Source organism: Apteryx rowi, unplaced genomic scaffold, assembly GCF_003343035.1.
Source record: "Apteryx rowi isolate R43461 unplaced genomic scaffold, aptRow1 scaffold_570, whole genome shotgun sequence".
NCBI lineage: Eukaryota > Metazoa > Chordata > Aves > Apterygiformes > Apterygidae > Apteryx > Apteryx rowi.
Window position 1 is genome coordinate 145,991 of NW_020450839.1, and position 21,511 is coordinate 167,501.

Genomic DNA, 21,511 nt, shown 5'->3' on the forward strand with positions numbered 1-21,511 from the left:
GGCGGGGCGATGAGGGGCCCGGGGGATCCCCGGGGCCTGGCGGGGACAGAGCTGGGGGGGCCCCGGCGTCCTGCCCTCGCCCCGGAGAGACAGAACTGGGGCTGTGAGGGTCCTTGGGGTCCTGACCCCCCCCCCCCCATGGGGACATAACTGGGGCTGTGGGGGTCCTTGGGGTCCTGACCCTCCCCATGGGGACGGAGCTGGGGCTGTGGGGGTCCTTGGGGTCCTGACCACCCCCCATGGGGACAGAGCTGGGGCTATGGGGGTCCCTGGGGTCCTGACCCTCCCCCTGTGAGGACAGAGCAGGGGGGTATGGGGTCTCTGAGGTCCTGCCCCCTGCCAGGGGGACACAGCTTGGGGCTATGTCAGTCCCTGGGGTCCTGACCCCCTCATTGGGACAGAGCTGGGGGCTGTGGGGGTTCCACATGTCCTGCTCCTTTCATAATATAGAGCTCAGGGTGGTGGGGGTCCCTGGGGTCCTGACCCTGCCCGCCCCCCCAAAGGGGCCAGAGCTGGAAGCTGTGGAGGTTTCTGGGATCTTGTCCCTCCTTCCTTTTGCCATGAGATAGGCCTGGGGGCTGTGGCTGTTTTGGGGGTCCTGTCATTCTGTAGGATTAGGCCTGGGCTACAGGGGTCCCTGGGGTCCTATCCCCACTGTGGGAGTAGAGTCTGCAAGCTGTGGGGGTTTCTGGGGTACTGTCACCCCCTGGGGACAGATTTGGGGGTTGTGGGGGTCCCTGGGGTCCTGTTCTCTCCAAGAAGTTAGAGCTGAGAGGTGAAGGTGTGTCCCTGTCACTGTTGTTTGCTGGCACAGCCCTGACACCCCCCTCCTTCTGTGGCAGTGCTGGTGAGGTTGCTGGGACATAGCATGCGGATCTGAGAAGTGCCACTTGCTCTGTCCTCTTTGTGCCCTCCCTGCTGTTCAGGTGGGGCCAAGCAGCGGTGGAGGTACCCTGGGCAGCTTTGCGGAGCAGTGAGTGTTGTAATGAGCGCTGCCTCCTCTCACATCCCGGTCTTTGCATCTTTCCACTGCAGGGATCCCATGGAGTGTTCTCAGGAGCTACTCCTCTGCCAGCGCCAAGGAGAAGGCAAGGAGGAATGTCATCTGCGAGAGGACAGAGCTGCTGGAAGGTATGTAGGGAACGTCTGGGGCAACTGTGGTGGTCCCCCTTGTTCAATATCCTGGAGGCTTGCTAGGAGTCTTCCCATTCTGTGCAGCCATAAAGAGACTATTTGGGATTGGAGATGCCTGTAGCGTGGACAAGGGTGTGGAGCTTCCCATGGATTTGCTGGCATACTGGTCATGTCTGGTCCCAAGGACCTGGAGGCCCACACTGTCCACAAGGAGCCTTGAGCTGTTATACAAGTGCAGGGTAGTTCTAAGGGATAGCTGAAAAGTCCCTTCTGGATACAAGGGCCTGGCAGATTGACCTTGAGCCTGCTCTGTCTTTGGACCCTGTGCACAGGTGAGCTCAGGGCGTGCAGTCCTTGAAGAGAGTCCCAAGGAAGTAGCCCGACAGCAGGTTAGATGAATGCGAGCTGGTACTTTTCTTCCTTGCAGTGACATAGTTCAATTGCCCTGGATACTGGGATGGGCCACAGTGTATAGATGGAGTCCAGAAAGGGAATGGTGAAAGCAGCTGATTGCCAAGAGCTGCTGGGAGGAGGGCTGATGAAAGAGGAAAGAAGTCTTTGTGTGGACCCTCTTTCTCATACCTTCTTTTCCTAAAAATGTTCCTGGGCACTGTTGTCAGAGGTGAGGTCCTGGACTAGGACAAAATCTGCTGTTGTACTTTGCATCTCCTGATTTCTATTCCTGCTCTGTGTTTCCTGGCAGTGCTGAAAGCCCGGGTGAAGCAGCTCCAAGCCAGTAACGTCCCAGAGGTGACAGTCAACAAAGTGGAGCTGGCTCCACTGGGGAAGGACAAGTACCAGGTTCCACTGCAGAGAGTGGCGGTTCCAGGCCCAGCAGAGGAGCAGTCTGCTCCCAAGAAAAAAGATGAGAGCCCAGCCCGGCCCAGCAGCTGGGTCGAGAAGTTGAAGAAGGAGATGTATGTCAGGCAATTGAAGGTAGAGCGGAAGTTATCCATAGCTGCCTCCCGGATGGCGCTAGACGGACAGGCCAAGGCCAAAATGAAGGTCAAGACAAAGCCCAAAGCCAAATCCAAGAAGAACTTGAAGAGCCTGAAGGCTACAGTGACACCTACGTGGAGCCAGAGCCCTGCTGGCCTCAGCCATGCCTATGCCCACAGCAAGCCCAGGATGGCAGAAATGAAGGCACCTCAGAAGGTGCCTCGGAAGGTGCTGGAGGACAAGGACAGCAACCAGTACAAGATCCTTCAGCAGACCATCCTGTCTAACCTTGAATGCTTCCAGTTCTTGCAGCAGCCAGAGGAGGCTGAGAGCTTCCTTCTCTTGCATCACAACTCCCCTGTGAAGAGAAAGCTTTTGAATGTTGCTGCATACAACATAGTGATGCGTAGCTGGGCAAAAAAGGTACAGGGCTGGAGACCTGCTGCCCTTGTCTGGTTTGCTCTTGGTCCTGTGGTGCCAAGGCTTCTGGGTGGCAAAGGGCAAGTGGTGTAACTAGCTCAGGAGGAAGAGCTTGTAGAAACAGTGGTTGCGGTTCAGTCTCTGAATTTGTCACATCTGTCTTCAGCGACTGCACTCAAGGAGGGCATGGCATCTGCCTTTGACGGGAGGTTTGTGGGTCTTGCTGGGTGAATTTTTTGGGGCTGTTTAATTAGACATCTGATGCTGTCCAAACTAGGTGATGAAACGCACCAGCTAGAAATACCAGGCTGAGAGGGATGGAGCTGATCCGAGACCACTGAATCAGGCCACTGATCCCTGTGAAGTGACTTTGAGGGAAGGAAGGGGATGGGATCAGGGTAGATTTGTTTAAATCTGAAAAGGAAAAAAGAGGCGTGAAGTTGTGATTTAGCACTGCTGGTGTCTGTTTCCATACCCTCTTTCCTTCCTCGTCCTCAGGGCTGTTTGCACCGCATCAACCAGCTGTTTTCCATGCTGCAGTCCGTCGGCCTCAGGCCCGACCTGGACTCCTATGCGGCAGAGCTGGAGTGCTTGGGCAGTGATGAGTCTTCCACCAAAGCCGTCCAAAGGTAACATACTTCCTCTGCCCCTGGGTACCACAGTGCCTCCTCTGTGTGCACATCTGGATATTCTGACCCCCTTCTCGTGGCCAGATTTAGGGGTGGGTAGAGCTCTCCCAGTGGTCTGTGCCTACCATCTCCAGCTGCTAGGGGATGCGTCTCAGATCCCACAGGGAAGCAAGATGTGGGAGGTGAGAGTAACCTTCCTTCCAGAGAGAGCTGTATCTGCTCCCCCCTGGGAGCTCACAGAGCAGCTCCCTGGGCTGGCACCAGCCTCTCTCTAATCAGGTACCCCTTGGTTCTGTGCTCACCCTCCTAGGCATTTCTCTCCTGTTTGCCTCTCCTTACTGCCCAGTAGTAATAGCTCCTCTATTCATTTTTTCAGCACCTCCAAGCAGAATTTGCCCTTCCTGGTAGGCTGAGCCAGAAACAGCTGGTTTTTGCAGGGAGCTAGTTCTCTAGAGGAATGCGATCAGGAGATTCAGATAGGGTTTTGGGGGCATAATGGGCAAAATAAAAATGTTAGACCCAAACTGAGAAGCTGAAGGGACCCTGCGAGATCCTGGCAGGCTGGATCTAGCTAGGGCAGTTCCTGGGTCTGGTAGCACAGCCAACTCCCTTGGTAGAGGATGGGCAAAGTTGGGGTCAAGAAAGCTTTCTGGTAATCTGGTAATGCTGCACAAACACCCTTGGGTGATTCAGGGATTTATTACTGGCTTTGTGTGTTCTTTGGCTGGCTCACAACTTCTAGATGCCTCTGAGTGAATGTCTTCCAGGTGAGCTGGTTTAGAAGTGCCTGGCATTGACTTTTCTGCCTGGGTGTGTGTAGGTCTTGCATCAATACAGCGCTACACCTGTAGGACTGTCTGTAAGCAGATGTTTATAGCACACCTGCATGGACTTGTCAACCCTAAGCCTTACCAGGATGTGTGTGTATATGTGTGTAACCACACAAGTGTTTCTGTTTGCTGGCATTGTATGTTTGTATATGTGCTCTCATTTCCCTTCCTCTTAAATGTGCTCTCCCAGTTTGCACAGACGGCCAGAATGTGGCAGTCTGCCCTCGGTGGCAGCGTGGCCTGAGCCTTTGACCGGAGCATGGGAGATTGGATTCTCTTTCTAGCTCTGCTCCCAGACTGCAGGGTCACTTTGAGGGAATAAGGTGGGATTTGCTTGTTTTAACTAGGCTGGTGTGGGTTAGTTTTTGAGGAGAATGACTCTGCGAAGCAGAAGGGCTGTTCATCACCGAAGCTCCTGCCTGCTCCCAAGTGTCCTGAATGCAGCCACGTCTGGGGCGTAGTGCAGCAAAAGGATTCACAGCATTTTGCAGTTCTGGCCAAGGGCGCTTTAATGCTTTCCCAAAGCTGCCAAGACCTCTTCCTTGCCAGTTTTGCTTTCTGAGTGTGATGGGTACCTGGGCTGGGGGTCTGGATCACTGCCATCACTGGAAGCTGTCTGTCCTCCTTCCTCCAAGGTCGCCTGCCACATAGGGCCAGGCCAGCCGGCAGGTGGGGCTCTGAGCTTTTGTCATCACTGTGCTCTGCTATGTCCCAGAGATCCTGACTTCAGCTTGGCAGAGGGAGGAGGCTGCAGTCCTGCAGCTTCTCCTGATCCAGCCCGTCTTTGTGGGGTTGGGGAGTGGGAGAACTCAGTGCACGCAGGAGATTCTGGTCCCCAGGCAGTGATCAGGGCTGCTGGGGTCCTGCAGCCTGGCAGTTGCATGAAGACAGCTTAGTGGCAGTTGCTGAGCATCATTCCTGGTGCTTGGGCGGTTCCTGCAGCAGCAGGAGTAGCTAATATTGTGGCCAGGCTTGACCGTTGCTTGTGATTTCCCTGTGTGCTAGCCTGAGCCACGCTCCCCCTGCCCCTGGCTAACAGGCTCCATGAACAAACTGCAGTTCTCTGCCCCTTTGCCAAGCTGTCTCCAGCCCCTTAGGTTCCCTTTTGCCAGTTCAGGCTGCGAGGGGAGCAGGGGTATTTCAGGATGAAAGAGCTTTTATCTTTTTGCTCAGCCTCCTCAGCAGAGTGTGAAGGTGAAAGCCGCCTGCTCAGCAGAGGTGCTGGCTGGGGCGGGGTGGATAATCGATCGATGTAACCTGAGGTGGGTGACCTTTTCCCAAGGACTGGCTGTGCTCTGGGAGGCAGTGCTCCCACCCCAGCAGCTCCTGCAACCCAGACAGCATCTCCCGGCCTCTCCCTATGCACAGGAGGCAGGGAGAACTGTGTGTGCTCCCACAGGACAGCATCCTGCTGCCGGGCTGTCCAACAGTCACATTGTTGGAGGACTGAGGATTCAGCCTTCTGCTGGTTTTCTGTTTATGCCCATTGCTACAGTGCTTTTCCCTCTCTCTGGGGCTGAGCACACATCAGCTAGGTCAGGCTCAAGTCACTGCAAGGCTTGCAGCAGTTGCTGTGTGGGGCATGCCTTTAGGAGTGCATGGAAGGGAAGAGGCATCCCAGGACAGGTGCATAAGGCACATCCTGGTCCCAGGGGCTGTCGGACTCTTTCCAGCTGAGCGGGAGAGCTGCATTCCCCTGCAGCTGCTCTTGGCATGGAAGGTGGTGCAGAGGAAAGCTGCTGGGGTCACCTGCCATAGTGAGATTCTAGCAGCACCCCTGACTGCTATTAAAGGGCTGGAGCTGTGTATCGATTTCTTCTCCTGAGGTCAGAGCTTGTTCTTGGTAGGTGTCAGTCCCCAAGCCTTGCTTTGGGAGAGGTTTTCCTTTTGTGGCTGCCAGGGATCTGGGTGCGGTGGCTCTGAGCTGTGTGGCATGTCTCACGTCTGTCCAGTTGACACTGTTTAGGGGAAAAGTGAGGAAGGAGATGCCTGATCCAATCAAGGCTCTCAGATCCTCAAAAGGGGGCATCCCCAGCCTGTCTCCTCTTCTCTATGCTTAGTCTTCTGCTTAAAAACTCTTTGTTCCCTGCCTCATTTGTGCTGATTTCTGTTCAACCCCACCACCCCCGTGAAACAGATTCAGTCCCATCCTATCTGCTCCTCCTCAGATGTGTACAGCGTCTGAAGAATGATGGCTTCCATGTGGATGACCTCTTCCAAAAGTGCCTATTTGAAGAAGATGAGAAGGAAAAGGTGCTGAGGGCCATCAGGATGATCCAGCCCAACTACCAGCTGCCCCCTCCGCCCAACCCCGAGACCTGCCAGTCTGCTCTGCTCCGGGACTTCTACTCCAGAGTAAGCCACAGAGCTCAGGGATGTCTCTCTGCGGAGTGGGGAGGTACTGGAGCTGGGCAAATGGTGTTCACAGGTGTCCTCAGGATGCATTCTGGTCCAGCCCAGGTCTGTAACACAGGAAGATCTTTATAGTCTGATCTCTGCTCAGCAGCCCGTGCAGTCACCCATCGGGCAGCTCCTTGTCTCCTAGCAAGTAAGTATCCTCAGCAAGAGCCTTACAAAGTAGCAGATGAGCTGAGGGCTGGCAGGGGGGCCTGGAGATGAACTTCATACAGCGGAGGGGGTGCTTGACAATGGCAGAGGAACAAGGCAGTGTCTGGAGAGGTCTACCCCAGACTCCCTGGGGCTCACCAGCCAGAGTCCTTAGACCTCTGGGCTCAAAGCAGCAGAACCCAGCAGGGACTCATAGCATGTGCCTCTTGCAGGGGAGCTGGGAGAACAAGCACGTCTTCTCTTCCTCTGGCCTTTGGCTCTTATTGCCTCACTCTTGTTGCAGGAGAAGATACCGTCGTACCCCAAGCTGGATTTCTCTGCGCAAGAGTTGCGGGAGCGCTTCCAGCAGCAGCTGGAGATGGAGCTGAACAACGCCATAACCATCGAATCAGTGGAGGCAACCAAACCTCTGACCCCACAAGCCATTAAAGCGGTAAAGCTCAGGGAGTCTGGGGCAGCATATCTGGAGGGAAGGAGGGCAGTTCAAGTTTCAGTGCTGGCAGGACCTGTGGGAGATATGCAGGGGTCAGTGGCCTAAAGAGGGGGGGCAGATCCCTGATGCTATGCTCTTGCCACAGCGTTACTGCTTTGTTTCCATTTCCTGTGTAGCGTAAACTGCTGGCCACCCTTCGTTCCCAGTGGCACAAATCCGTCCTCCAGTCCCTACGGAAGTCGAAGCACAGCATGTCCAAGGTCAACATGATGTCAGGGTACAACATTCTCTACCCCTACCTGTGCCTGCTGCCTGACGAGGAGTATGTGGGCATCATGCTACAGGTAGGACCCTGCCCTGCCCCCGTGGAGCCACAGGCTTCCCAAACCACCATAACAGTACCATGAAGCACCAGTGTCTCATTTGGACCAGCAGAATCAAAACATGAGCCTTGAGGTTTGCCCAGGTTATTGGGTCCAAGCCCAGTCTGCTCCCTCTGCAGGGCAGCCAGAGAAGCCTCTGCTCTGTCCTGGACTTGTTTCACTCCTCATCGTCTGCTCAGCATCATGGGAATCAGCACCTTTCTCTGCTCCCCACACAGGGACTTTCACTCCTACTTTGCTTTTTTGCTCTTTCTGCTCCTCCCTCCTTAAGTTCCTCTTTGCCTTCCCCTTTCTCAGGTCCTTGACACCCTCTCCCCACAAGGAGAATCCCTGGCTATCTTGGCCAAGGAACTAGGCTCAAAAATCTACAACAGATACATTACTCAGAGGAAGCTGCGCAGCCGCCAGTTAGAGAAGGTCCAGGAGGTCTATGAAGACTACATCCACCTGCTGGCCAAGGATAGCCAGGTAGGTAGGCCTGGGAGAGAGGGGTGACACCGGGGCCTGTGGGAGACGGAGCAGCAGAGGGGAGACTGGGCTAGGCAGAGTTTGCCTGTCCACCTCCTTGCAAGCACAAGGGCTAGATTCTGGGAACCTGTTGCTGCAGAGGCTGTGAGAACCAGTAAGGCCCCATCTAGCACACTGTGGGCCCCCTGCCTCATGGTGCCAGGCAGCTCAGTTCTGGCATAACAGTGGTATTTCTGAGCTTGAAGGTGTTATGCCAGCAGAGTTGATCATGTGGAGCCAAGCTTCCTGCGTAGGAGAGCTCTGGGGGTTCTGGAGGGTGAGCTTTGCAGGGCAGGATGGGGGGTTCTTGACAGAGCTGGAGGGGAGAGGAGAAAGGGACTAGGGCCACAGATCTGGGCAGCGAGAGGGTCAGATGAGCAGGTCGTTGGCAGAGCTCTATGTGTGTGGCACGGCAGGGGAAGGCAGATCTGCAGTTTGGAACAGAGGATCAGGGTGGTGTGGGCACAAGGTGCAGAGGTGTGGCTGGAGGAAGGGTTTTGCAGGCCAGGAAACTGGCACTGCAGCAGAAGCAGCTTCTCAGTGTTGGGCTCCCCCCAGCCACTGTAAGCAGCACTTCCCCAAATATCCCTGTCAAAGGGGAACTTGCAGGGACACAGAGGCAGGAGGAGCCTTCTCAGAGCCAGGTTCCAGGTACATAGATCCCATCCAGGGAACCTCCTGGGAGCAGCCTGGCTGGCCCCCTCTGACTGACCCCATTTTCTCTCCTCTCACCTCCCAGCCTAACGAGTACTTACCACGGGAATACTGGGAGAAGCTGGTGGCAGAAGCAGGCTTTGGGCCTTCCCTGAACTTTAAGGACTGCAGCTGGCCGTACATGCTCCTCTTGCGCCTGGGTATGCACTTGCTGGAGATCCTCGTGCAGGCTGTCAAGGTGCCCAGGAATATCCTCAATCCCCGCTTGGAGTCCAAACATATCCCTGTCCTCTACCACGTCTACTCCTTCCGCAGCAGCTGGCAGGTGAGCCAGGAGCACCTGGTTCTGTGCAGACAGTGTCATTACTTAACATGATCATTATGTAATCACTGATTAACCGCATGCTCTTCCAAACTCCACCCCCAGCTAGTACTGCTCTACTGCTGACTCTCAACTCTCTCCCCCACCAGGTTGGGCTGCTAAAGCCCCACCCAATCTTCTCCCAGATAGTGTCAGATGCTTCCGAGACCATGCTGACCTTCAACTCCTTTGTCATGCCCATGCTGTGCCCCCCAGTACCCTGGACCTCCCCCCACTTTGGTGCCTTTGTCCTGAATGACACCAAGCTGATGCGCTATGTAGATGGGGCCATCCAGCACCAGGCACTCCTGGAACAGTGTCCTCAGGTGAACCTCCACCCCGTGCTGGATGCCTTGAATCAGCTGGGTAACTGTGCTTGGAAGATTAACCAGCCAGTGCTGGATATCATCATCTCCATCTTCAATGACAAAGGCAACGAGAAGCTGGATATCCCCCCACCCATCTCTGAGGCCCCCAGGCCTCCTGTTGCTCCCAGTAATTCCTCTGCCTGGAACAAGTCTCAGAAGCATGAGTTGTTGCTGTGCAAGAAGAAGGCAGCTGAAATGCACAGCTTGCGCATGGATGCGCTCTATAAGCTCTCCATCGCCAACTACGTCAGGGACAAGGTGTTCTGGTTCCCCCATAGCATTGACTTCCGGGGCAGGACTTACCCTTGCCCACCTTATTTCAACCACCTTGGTAACGATGTCACCCGGGCCATCCTGCTCTTTGCAGAGGGAAGGCCACTAGGGCCCAAAGGCCTTGACTGGCTGAAGATCCACCTCATTAACCTCACAGGGCTGAAGAAGAAGAATGCCTTGCAGGAGCGACTGGAATATGCCAATGAAATCATGGAGGAGATCCTGGACTCAGCCGACCACCCTCTCACGGTGTGTGGGGAACGGCTGGCAGGGCTGTGCTTGCTCTTGGGGTGATGTGGTGGGACCCTAAAGCACAGGGGAATAGATTGGGCTCAGAGAGCCTGCAGCTAGCCATAGGCAAGTTGCGGGGGTTCCCCTTCAGTGACTGAACTGAAAAGTGGGAAAGTTGATCTTTGTTTGAATCCAAATGGGAATTGTTCCAAATACTCTAAGGAAAGAACGTATTTATGTCTTCTTTGATTTCAGGGGAGACTTAAACATTCCTTTTATTTAGTGTAACTTCTAGAAAGTAAAATAAAATGGAAATGAGATCAATTTTGAAACAAAGCCATTTTGAAAGACAGCATTTTGAGCAGAAAAAGTGAAACAAATTGTTGCAGAGTTTCCTAAATAACACATTTCTATCTGAAAATATGGCCATGAAATGTTAGGGAAATTGAGGCATGGTGAGAGGAAGTGCTTTGCCCAGCATCTGCCTAGAGCCCAGAGGCATGACTTCCCCCCACTTTTGGTTTGGAGTGCTGTAAGAGCACTGCCTCCTCCTACCAATGTGTGCTTTGTTGTTCCTAGGGCAGGAAGTGGTGGATGAAGGCGGATGAACCCTGGCAAGCCTTGGCATGCTGTATGGAAATCGCCAAGGCTTCGAGGTCCCCGGATCCAGCAGCCTATGTCTCGCACTTCCCTGTTCACCAGGTGGGAGCCTGACAGATCTGAATGGCCTGTGTGGGCTGACTGGGGGGAGGAGAGAGAGCAGAGCAGAAAACTCAGGACAGTGCACAAGTTCAGGTCTTAAATGCTGTATTTACTGTGTAATGCAGCCAGACTTTCTTAAGAATGACAGTGTAGCCTACAGGCATCTTGGTCTGAGAACAATACAGTTAAGTACTATTTTGCTTGAGTTTGACTGGAACAGAGCCACTGTCAGCCAGCTCCAGGGTGAGGGACATGCCGGTCTTGCCTTCTTGAACTGCAGGACCGGGACTGGAAGCCAGCCTGACCCAGGCTGGATGGGATGTGGCATGGTACAGAACAGCACTGCCTGCTCTGAAGTGCTCAGGGCTGCTCACCCTGCCCTCTGCAAGGGGCACGCTTCAGTTGGCTCTACTGGGGGCTGTTTGGAGGCCTTTGCTCCTTTCCTGTTCTGAGGGCTGGAGCTGAGTAGCTCTGCAAGAGCAAAGGGTGGAAGATCCGGGCCGTGAAGAAGGGCATGGGGACAGAGATCAACTGTGTCCCCTGCATTCGGTAACGCAGGTCTTATTCACTGTGTGCCCTATCCCCAGTCAGTCCCAGACATGCCCATGCTCTAAGCTGGGCGTGCTCTCACTCAGATACTTCTCAGCTCTCCAAAGGCAACTGTCCTTCCCAGCCAGAGAGCGGAGTCCAGACAGCAGGTCAGCTGCTCCCGTTAGCCAGATCTCAGCCCTTTCTCCTTGCCACGTCCCAACAGATCTGCACTCTCTGTACGGCTGCTGTCCAGCCAGCCATTTATCTGCACTGATAAATCCCCTTGCTTCACAGGAGACACTGATTAATTGTTTTCCTGGTGAGAGTGGTTTGCTCATTTATCTCATTAGAAGATCAGATGGCCCTAATGAAGTGTGTGGGGGTATATCTGCCAGTAGCAATGGTCTGGAATATGCATGAGACCATCTAAACTGAAGGGCTCTGATGGTATTGTTATGACAACAAAAGATCAAGAGAGCAGTTGGGGGTGTGTAGAGGGTGCAGTTAATAAAATTCGAGCAAGGACCTTCTCTGGAGGGCACAGGAGTCGCTCTCCACCTGAGTCATCAGGGCTCAGTTAGTAGAGGCAGTCTTCTGCAGCGACAGGGCTGCTGAAGCCCTGTGAATTCTTGATTCTCCAACTTGCTGCACTGCAGGGTGTGGGAAGGGAGGGGGAAGGGGAGAGGTGGACCGATCCTTTCAGCAGCTGCAGGCTGCCTTTGAACATGTAAAGCCCAAGCACAGGAGGAGCAGGGGACAGTCTGAGGCAGCAGTAGATTTTCTGTGAGAAGTGTTTCTGCTGGTGCTAGTCAGGGAGCAGCAGGACCTTCTCACACCATTGCTCAGGTCCTGCCTGTCTCATCCAGGCTGATCTTGGTCCCAGGAGGGCAGTCAGGCCGGCTGCTGTGACAGATCAGTCAATGTGTGTCTCTGTAACTGCAGCTTTGGGAAAGGTCGGGTCAGGAGCTGGGTTGCTTTTCTGTTACAAAAATGTTTTCATTGGCCATGGAACAGAAGCAGCGCAGCTAGAGCTTTGGAGTCAGCTGTGGGTTTGCTGAATGATCTCTGGCTTGTTCCTGAATCTTCTTATCTCTGATCCTCCTCCTGGGTTTTCTAAGATCTATTTTGAGTGCAAGCTCTCAGAGCTTCTCTTAGCATCCCAGACAAATTTGTCATTTTCCAGATTTTCTAGTTTTGGCGTTTCCACGGAGCTTTAACGTCTTTGAAAACTCATGGCGCGGTGGAGAGGCAGTGTGATTTGAGGGGTTGGTTTGTTTGTCTTTTAAACCTCAGAGACAGCAGTGGGTTAGTGATGAGACCCCCAGAGAGGGAAACTGGCTAGAAGGGAAAGAGAAACTGAGGTGGGCCTGGCCACTGCTGGGAGATTAACCACAGACCTGTCCAAAGGGAAAGGAAATAACAATAACCATTCTGACCCAGTTGTTTCTGTGCTGGTTATTGAGGGCAGATGAGCAGGGCTCCATCCATACGTTAATGTCTCCTTTCCATCCCGCTCTCTCCCCACTCGCAGGACGGCTCTTGCAATGGTCTGCAGCACTACGCAGCTCTTGGCCGGGACCTTATTGGTGCCGTCTCTGTCAATCTGATGCCCTGCAATGTCCCCCAGGATGTCTACAGTGTGGTGGCCCAGCAGGTAAGGCACAGTGGGGTCCCAGGAAGGGGCCTCTTGGACCTGCCTCCCCCCTTCACAAAGCATTGCCCAGGGCCACTCCGGTTCTCACAGAGAAAGGTCGGGATAAGCCCAGTGTACAGTGGGCTCGGGAGGCTTCAGCTGATTAGAGGCAGAGAGAGTGTCTCCCTCCCTGAGTGGGAATCACTACCCCAGCTGCAGTGGAGATCTGGCTGGAGATCTGTTCTGGCTGAGGACAGAGGTGGCTATGAGCCACAGGGATTCCTGCATCCCTCCCTTCTTCTGAATTAAATCTGGGAGAAGGACAGTAGAGAAATGGAGAGCAGAGAATGTTCCTTGTCTCTTGATAACACCTGGCTGGCCCACAGGCTATGGGATTTTCTTCGTTTGAGCTGTGTGGGGAGAAGCGGGGAGGGATTCAGCCCTTGGCACTGATGCCAAGACTGCAGTTTTCTTGGCAAGATGTGTAGTATGACGTCAGCCTGCTGGGAAGTGTGCTGAGACTTACCAGACTCCCTCCATTGGCATTAAACCCCTGGCTCTCACTTTTAGATCTCACTGTGTTTTATAGAGGCAGCAGCATACCAGAGGGCAGGAGGGGACACACCGAGGGTGCATTTGCTCGAAGTTACGATCAGGGTGGCAGAAGCAGGAGGAGACCCTGGCTCCTGAGCCACAGTCCTAGTGCCATGTCCTTGTAATGTCTGGCATCACCCAGCTGCCAAATGACACAGAGCTCTGCTGAGGCAGCAGTGGAAAGCTCTGGTCACCCTGCTCGCAGTTATCTGTGAGAGCCAAACACCTCTTGGTTCGTACAGCAGAGGATCTCTGTTATGCATTGCTGGTGAAGACGGGCTGTAGGGTTTGTGGTGGGAGTTCAGGCCAGGCAGCGTGCAGCTGCTGTGGGGGGGATGTCTCACGTGGTCTCCCCCGGCTCATGGTGGGACTGACCTCCTGAGTGCTCTCCTCCTCAGGTGGAGGAGTTTCGGAAAAAGGATGCCCAGCAGGGAGTGAAGATTGCCCAGGTGCTGCAAGGCTTCATCAGCCGCAAGGTGGTGAAGCAGACAGTGATGACTGTGGTGTACGGTGTCACACGCTACGGTGGGCGGCTGCAGATGGAGAAGCGTCTCAAGGAGATCGATGACTTCCCTGAGGTAGTATGCCTGCCCCGGTCTCCCCTCTGCTGCAGGCACCAGGTCCCCCTTGGCAGTGTTTTGCACAGCTCTCAGCCCCTGCCAGGAGTGGCACCTGGACTGCCCTTCTTACGGGTTTCCCTCCTGCTTGCGCTCTCCTTACCCTCCGAATCTCAGCTGGCAGAGGGATAAGAAGGACTGAGCACCCCTGCACTTGTGCTGGGCTTGTGCAGCGTGGAGGAAGGGCTCTGCAAGGAGAGTTGTCAGCCAGCATGTGTGGGTGGGGAGGGACGTGGGGGTTCTTCAGGTAGGGCCATTCCTCATCCCTCCTGTGCCCGAACTGGAGGCATGACAGCCTCAGATGGTGTTTTGAATACAGAGCAAGGTTTGTGACTGTGCTGTTCCCTCTGGAAGTGGCCCCTGTCAAGCATGTACTTGTCCCTAGCAGACCTCTTGGAAGCTTGGCCCTCTTGATGCATTTCTTGTACTGTGACCCCATCGTGAAACAGTCCTTGCCAAGTAGATGATTTGCTGTGGCAGGCTGGTGCTGGGAGTGTTTCTGTCTGTGTGTCGTGTTCCTGGGGGCAGATGAGGCAGCGAGAGCCTCCTGGTCATCCAGGGACATTACGCAGAGATTAGCCTGCCATTGGACAAGGAGCCATGCGAAATGCCGATCTCGGCCTTCCTCTATCAGTGCACAGCCCCCAACCCTCTGCAATCTTAGCGCAGTCTGTGGTGGAGGCAACTTTGAGGCGCCTTGAGCAGCCCGTGGAGCGGAGAGAGAAGCTCTCTTAGCTTACCCCTGCTCCCATCACTTTGCTTTGCAATTTTTGCGACCGCTTTGCCAGGCTCTCACTCTGCCTCTTGTCTCTGCAGGAGTACTTGTGGGATGCATCTCACTACCTCGTAAAGCAGGTTTTCAGCGTCATCAAAGAGATGTTCTCAGCAACTCGAGATATCCAGGTAAGGTGCTTGCTGCCTCTTTTCTCTCCCTCTCCCCCTTTTCTGCTTCCCTGGCCCCCCTCCATAGACCAGGGAAGCGAAATGCGGAGAGATGATTCTTCTGTGTCCTGGCCCAGAGAGACTCCTCCTGCCCCAGAGGATGTGGGGGTTGTGCCTAGTGCAGGGCCAAACTCCCGTGTAAGGGCAGGACTTATCAGTCTGTGGCAGGAGGTCAGACTCGTCTGTGCTGGGAAGGAGTGGGGTATGCCCAGCTGCCCATGCTAACTACAGCCACTTTCCTCTCCTCTCCCTACTTCCCCCCTTCCCTCTGCCCAAGAACTGGCTGACAGAGAGCGCCAAGCTCATTGCCCAGTCGGGACAGACAGTGGAGTGGGTCACCCCGCTGGGTCTCCCCATCGTGCAGCCCTACTACCGAGCCAGGTCAACTGTGGTGAGTATCTGGTGTGCGGGACTGAGTTGTCCATCTGCTCCTCCCTTGGCCGTGTTGGGGAGCAGAGAGGGGGCAGCAAGCTAATGGGGCAGGAGGTTGGTATCGCCCGCGGGTGAGCCTGGAGAGCCTGTAGGATTTGTGTATGCAGTCACATATCCTCCAGCCTCATCGTTCCCTGCAGACTGGAGCGTGTGGGCGGGTTGGTGAGGAATCTCTGCTGCTCCCCATCCCCACTCACTCAGCTGGGGTGCAGGCCTGTTCCCCTTACCGAGAAGCCTTCCTCAGGGCTGGTGTGATTCAGTCTTGCTGCTCTCGCATCCCACGCGCTGCTGAACTGACTCAGTTCTCCCTGGCCTGCCTTGTCCTCCCAGCTGCTCTCCAGTGGCCTCGTGTCTGCTGTGTAGGGGTGGAGCGGGCAGGTGCCTTTCACCTGCAGGAGCCCTTTTCTTAGTCTTCACAGGGAACAAGGCATGAATCAGCATGTCACTGTGAAGGGGTGAAGGATGTGCCAGCATCCTCAGGAGGGGAGGCAGGCGAGATGCCAGCGGGGGGTGACAGCTGTCATGGGAACCAGGATGCCCTGGACAGGTCCCCTTCCAAACCCTGCATTGCAGCCGGGGGACTTCTCCTGCAAGAGCAGAGTAGTGCATTGGTGTAATCGCCTCCAAGTCGGTGGCAATGTTGAGCGTCTTACGCTGTCTGGGCAGTGCTGCGTAACAGTTGATCCACTTTCTCTCTCCCTGTAGCTGAATTGCAATATGCAGAACTTGAGTGTGAAAAGCTCCAACAGCAACCAGTAAGTATTATCTCATGGTCTTCACTGAGCCCCTTCTGTCCCCACTCTGTTCTTTGGAGATGAACGTCTCCAAATGTCCTGCTGATGTGTGGTGAAACTCCTGGCATCCCACTGATCTGTGGAAAGCCGGCTGTAGGAGAGGAGCCCTGTGCTTCTTCAGCAAGGCCTTCGGGCCCTTCAGAGCTGCCTCCATGAACCTCAGATCTTGGTCGGCACTGCCTTTATGCATGGCACCGCTCTTGTCCCGGCCCCCTTGTCTTTGGCCTGAGAAGGGCCCCAGCTCCTCCTGTATCCTCTGTGCTGCAGGAAGCCTGATACAGTGAAGCAGAAAAACGCCTTTCCACCCAACTTCATCCACTCCCTGGACTCCACCCACATGATGCTCACGGCTCTCCACTGCCTCAGGTAGGAAGCAGGGGCAGCCTGGGCTCTTCCTTGGCCTCAGAGACTCGGGTCTCCACTGGGAGAGCGTCACCAGGATCATGCCTACGACATGGGAGAGATTTCCCTGGCAGGTGGGTGGTTGGGGTTTCTGGCAGAGAAGTGTTGAGGGGAGGTAGCAGGTCAGGGACAGGAAGCCCTTGAGGGTTAGCTGTCTCTCTTGGAAGATCCTCAGCCCCTGTGCAGGGAGTCCTCACCTTGGGTAGCCCCCACTAATATGCCAGCAAGAGGGTCTACATGGGGTAAGGGACATCAGAGAGAGATGGGGCTTTCAGCACTGCTTCATGGCACCTTCTGCTGCCTCCCAGGCAGGGTCTGACCTTTGTCTCGGTCCACGATTGCTACTGGACTCACGCGCTCACTGTGGATGTCATGAACCAGGTAAAAGTGTCCTCTTGAGCCCCTTGTGAGCAGAGATCTTGCTGCTCTGTCCTCTGGACGCTTGCCAGCCCTTGCTTCCCCCGGGCTTTGCTCCATTTCCTGGCTTATTCACCCAAGCGAGGTGAATGTGGGTTGCTTGTTGGCAGTTGCAGCTGATTTCCTGGTGCCACAGCCTCATCTCCTGCCATCCTTCAAGGGAGAGGTGAGGGAGAATCTGTGTGTGTAAATCAGTGCTAAATTCTCTGACACAGAGCAGAGTCAGTGCCTCTATCCTGCCCTGGGCTCTTTCCTCTGGAGTGCTGCAAGGGCCTGTTGTACAATAGATTGATAAAGGGGGTCGGCCTCTGCTTCCCATCTCCCCAGGCTGATTCCCTTCACCCTTGTCTGGCAGCCCCCCCTTCCCATTTTTGCCCGCTGCTTTCCCTGCCCCTCGCATCTGACCTGTCTTGGCTGAGAACAGCATTGAGGGGAAGGAGGGCAAACGCCTGTTAAACTGCGACTCACCGTTGCTCCCTGGATCAGATCTGTCGGCAGCAATTTGTGGCTCTGCACAGCGAGAAGATCCTGCAGGATCTGTCTGAGTTCATGCTGAAGAAGTACTGCAGGTATTCCTTGCCTGTTTGCTGATCCCCTCACCCCACTTCTCCTTCCTATCCACACTGATTTCCCCTCCTGGGAGTTGCTGTGCTGGAGTCCAGCTGCTCATGGGTTGGGTCATCTGCCTGGAGATTGCCCTTGAGGGAAGTTCTGCTTCCTTCTTGACTGATGCCCAAATCGTGTTAGACCTCAGCGTGAAAGCAAGGTATCTCAATCCCTTTGCTGCAGAACTGAAGTAGGACTCAGTGCTTGAATCCCTTTGTGGGCTTGGGGTGGGCCATGATTCCTGTGCCTTGATTTCCCCATTGTGAACGAGGCAGGAAGGGGCGATGAAGACGCACACTGGGTCGGAGGCCCTTGGTTACCACAGCAGAGCCAGACGGGTAGCACAGACAGACCCAAAGTGGCCTGAATCCTGCAAAGGGCCTGTAGGTGCATCAGCACCCACTTAGGGCTGCTGTGGCAGGGGCTGGGCTCCTGCCGCTGCAGGGTGCGTAGCATGTTTTGGAAGAGCCGCAGCCTGTCATCGGGGTCCTGTGGGGGGGAACAGAGGAGGGTGCGCCTGCTCCCAGGGCTCCCATGCTGACTCACTTTCCCTTCCGTTCATCCAGCCCGGGAAGAGAGACTAAAGCCCTTTGGCAGAAGAAACTGATGGAGCAGCTGTCAAATGTCCCTAAGACAGGTAGGAGTACAGGACAGGAACTGTAAAGCTCAGGAGCAGTTTGGAAATGAGGGGGATGAGATGGGGGATGAGTTGGGGAATGGCCCTCAAAACCCCTGAGCTAATAGGGTCTCCAAAGCTGGACGTATTGAGCTCCAGTCAGCCATGCTAAAGGGGTCCCCTAAGATCAGATCTTCCTGCCTGCCCTGGGCTGCACAGCCTGGAGGCAGGGCCTGAAGACGTTCTCCTGCAGCCTCCCTGGCAACTGTGCCTGCCTTTCCCTGGAGTTTAGCCCCTGGATTCTCCCTGTAAGCTGATCCTGCTGGTGCTGTCCCCTGTCTTGTTGCTCTTCTCCCATCTGTTCCCGACAGCAAGGCATTTGCCTGGAGATGGGAGCGAGGCGCAGAGCATGGTAATTGCCAGGATCTGGATGTTGTACATGCAATCGGATTAAGGCAATTAGTTTAACTCCTCCTAATCCCTAAGCCATGCCTCAGCCAGACCATCTGGCTAAACTTTGTTCTGTCTTTGCAAACCAAAACAGGCAAGTGCACTGGCCCATGCTGTTAAATAGCTGCTGTGGTCTGCCCGAGGCACCTGTGATCCGGCTGCAGTGTAGCTTCTTACAGTGAGGCTGTGAACTTCCCTCTTCCTTCCCCTCCTTGCTGCTGATATGCTGTTCTGTTCTTCCTCCCACTGTCCTGGAGTAAATTTGGAGGGACATCAGTCCCTGGAAGAGCTCTGTGCTCCCTTGCTGTCTGGATTCACCCCACAGCAGGGGTTGAGCTGAAGTACAGTTTTCTGTAGGCAGCTACAGCAGGGCTTGGGGGAGAGTCTGTCCCTGTTTCCCCCATCTTCAACCCTGCTTTCCCCCAAGCTCTCTTCTCCCTCGCTTCCCCTAGGTGAGTTCAACCTGAAGAAGGTGATGGAATCCACTTATTTCTTCAGCTGAGACCACAGCGACCAGCAGCCCTGGACTAGCTGTGGACTGTTGGCTGCCTCTGAGGCTGTGGTAGGAACTGTCCTCTGGCCCACAGGGCTCCTCTATCCTGCATCTCCTGCGGGAAAAGGGGTGCAGCAGCCAGGCCAGCAAGAGACATCCATCCAGCTCAAAAGCTGGGGCAAACTGGGACTCCTAGAGGAGTACAGGAGCAGCCACGAGGGGCCAGTGGGGACAGGGGTCTGTGCTGTTGCATCTGTCATTATTGCCTGCTTCCCTGGCGAGGGGAGAGGACGCGATGTCCTGCTGCCGGCTGGGGACCGGTGCTGCCAGCCCGCCCTGGGGAGGGCTGCACCTCCCTGGTGCGGAGTCAAAGGGGTGATGGATAGACCGGTGCTGGCTTTCCTCCATCCTCGCCCCAGCACTGCCAGACTTCACAAGCAATGTCCCTGCCACTGCTGCGACCTCCAGAGCGGGCCGGGCGAGCCCCAGTCCTGGGTCCTTTCCATCCCCTCTCCTCTTCACCACTGGGGCTCGAACCACCCAGAACGTTAGGCCACTTCGCTGCCCTGCTGAGTGGAGGGGGCTGAAGCTGGCTGGAGCAGGAGCCTCCTGGCTTTTCCTAGTGCTCCTCTTAGCTGGGGCTGGAGCTCTCTCTCCTTTAGCCCAGTCCTGCCTGTCGCTGAGGCCTGCCGGGACAGGTGGGTGTTGTTCCTCATGTGCCACGGTTGGGCTGTTGGGCACTAGCACACTTCTCAGTAGCCTCTGCTGCTCCTGGCTGTTGCTTAGCTTTCTCATTTCCAGGGATCTGTTTAAATTCTGCTGGCTGGGTCTCAGCCAGGGAAAACCATTAACACTGGGGCAGAAGTGTACGATACTGTAAATAAAATGGGTTTTTTTGGAAATACGACTGGAGAATCACATCCCTCTCAGCATCTTTGCCAGAAGTCAGAGAGGCGCCTAGGCTCTCTGCTGATGTTACCTGGGCACGGGGGGAGGTAGGGCTGCTGCTCCCTGCACCCAGACAAGCAGGGTGCAAAAAGCCGGTGTGAAGCTGGTGTTGTGCAAGGCTGCCGCAGCTTTGCTGGGTGGTTGGGGCTTCAGCTATTCATGGGGGTACATCACATCTTGAAGTGTTCTGTAACAGAAACTGAGACAAAACTTTCCTGCAGTGTTTGCTGTCAGTGCAGACTGGCTGAGATGTAGCTGCAGTGAGTGCAGGGGGCTCATGGTGGTGGGCTGTGGCTGCCTGGCCCTTGCGTTTTTGGTTAGGAGCCTCTGGTCTCACCAAGACTGTGGCCTTCCGGCCCCCTGCTTTTCCACTGGGCTGAGCTGTTTGTGACACTGCTCCTGCTGGGGCAATTGAAGCTCGGAGGACTCACCGGCTCCAGTTCCCAACCTGCTCCCAGCTGCAGCCGTGCGGTGTCCAGCCAGGCTCTGTCTCAGGCAGGTTGGGTTGGAGGGAGGGGGAGGCACAGTGCTGCCAGCAAGCAGGAAAGGTTCCTTGGAGGAGGCATTTTGCCTTGTAATTTTTCTGGCTGGAAAGCAGCCCATTTAAGGATAAAGCCTGGGGCAGTGCCCAATGGCAGTGTGGAGACAGGGCTGGCTGAGGGGCCAGCAGCTGAGCTGGGCTGGGCAGGGGACTGGGAGCAGCCGGAGCCCCAGCAGGGAGGAACCATGGCAAAGGAGAAGCAGAGACAGAGTCGTGCGTAGCACTGTCAGTCGCTGACGTTTATTGCACAGGATGGGCTGGATGGAAAGGTGGATTCTTGGAGCAGGGCCCTGTCCCGCTGGCTCCACAGCTACAGTGAGTTGGGCTGGCAGGTGGCCCCGCATTCGTGGCTCACTGCATACATTCAACACTGAAGGCTCGAGAGTGCTAGGCATTGAGGCGCACGCGCGCGCACACACACACACACACGCACGCAGACACACTTGCACACAGTTCATGCCTTCCCCAAGCCTTAAAGCCAGGACAGCCCAGCACCCCGATCCATGGTGACTGCTCCTGGGCCAGTCCCTGGTGCTGGGGTCCCCTCCCCAGCTCCAGTGTCTGAGTTTTTGTCTTAATGCTGACATTTCTAAATAATTGTGTTTCATCTGTCATCTCCCCTAATGCAGTCACTTACAGGGACTGCTGAACCCAGATTAAAAGTAATCCTATGGGGAAGTCTTGTTGAACTCAACCCCTGGCCCCTGTGGGGCTGGCTGCGACAGGAGGCTGGGGGAGAGCGTGTGTGCGTATGTACACACACAGAACAGGGCCCTCACTAACCTTCCCAAGGCACCATCCCCTCAGCCCCCACAACTTACCTCCAGGTCCTCGCCCATCACCCTTCGCCATGATGCTGTGAGGAGGAGGCAGGGACACGCACCAAGGGCTGCCAGCTGGCTGCAGGGCTGTAGCACCTGCATATGCCTAAAAACCCAAGGTTTGTTGTTTCTTTTTTTTTTGGGGGGGGGGGGGGGGGGGGAGGCTTTTGTTTTTAAAGGTGAATGCTGTCTTTGATCATCTGGGTTGAATGCATCCTGAAATGCAAAATACTATGTATGAC

The 21,511-nt window shown here is 55.2% G+C and overlaps 1 protein-coding gene across 1 annotated transcript in view; it reads left to right on the top strand.

Moving 5' to 3' along the window:
* Positions 1 to 19,863, top strand: part of POLRMT (RNA polymerase mitochondrial) — a 20,432-nt gene extending 569 nt beyond the window's left edge. Inside the window, exons 2-21 of the mRNA XM_026082295.1 lie at positions 991 to 1,131; positions 1,838 to 2,496; positions 2,992 to 3,122; positions 6,121 to 6,307; positions 6,804 to 6,953; positions 7,130 to 7,297; positions 7,634 to 7,804; positions 8,583 to 8,822; positions 8,969 to 9,748; positions 10,310 to 10,432; positions 12,495 to 12,617; positions 13,589 to 13,768; positions 14,624 to 14,710; positions 15,027 to 15,140; positions 15,887 to 15,936; positions 16,243 to 16,341; positions 16,686 to 16,758; positions 17,281 to 17,363; positions 17,967 to 18,037; positions 18,919 to 19,863. Of these exons, the coding sequence (XP_025938080.1) occupies positions 991 to 1,131; positions 1,838 to 2,496; positions 2,992 to 3,122; positions 6,121 to 6,307; positions 6,804 to 6,953; positions 7,130 to 7,297; positions 7,634 to 7,804; positions 8,583 to 8,822; positions 8,969 to 9,748; positions 10,310 to 10,432; positions 12,495 to 12,617; positions 13,589 to 13,768; positions 14,624 to 14,710; positions 15,027 to 15,140; positions 15,887 to 15,936; positions 16,243 to 16,341; positions 16,686 to 16,758; positions 17,281 to 17,363; positions 17,967 to 18,037; positions 18,919 to 18,968 (3,680 nt within the window). The 3' untranslated portion in view covers positions 18,969 to 19,863. The remainder of the gene's footprint in view (positions 1 to 990; positions 1,132 to 1,837; positions 2,497 to 2,991; positions 3,123 to 6,120; positions 6,308 to 6,803; positions 6,954 to 7,129; positions 7,298 to 7,633; positions 7,805 to 8,582; positions 8,823 to 8,968; positions 9,749 to 10,309; positions 10,433 to 12,494; positions 12,618 to 13,588; positions 13,769 to 14,623; positions 14,711 to 15,026; positions 15,141 to 15,886; positions 15,937 to 16,242; positions 16,342 to 16,685; positions 16,759 to 17,280; positions 17,364 to 17,966; positions 18,038 to 18,918) is intronic.
* Positions 19,864 to 21,511: the final 1,648 nt, after the last annotated feature.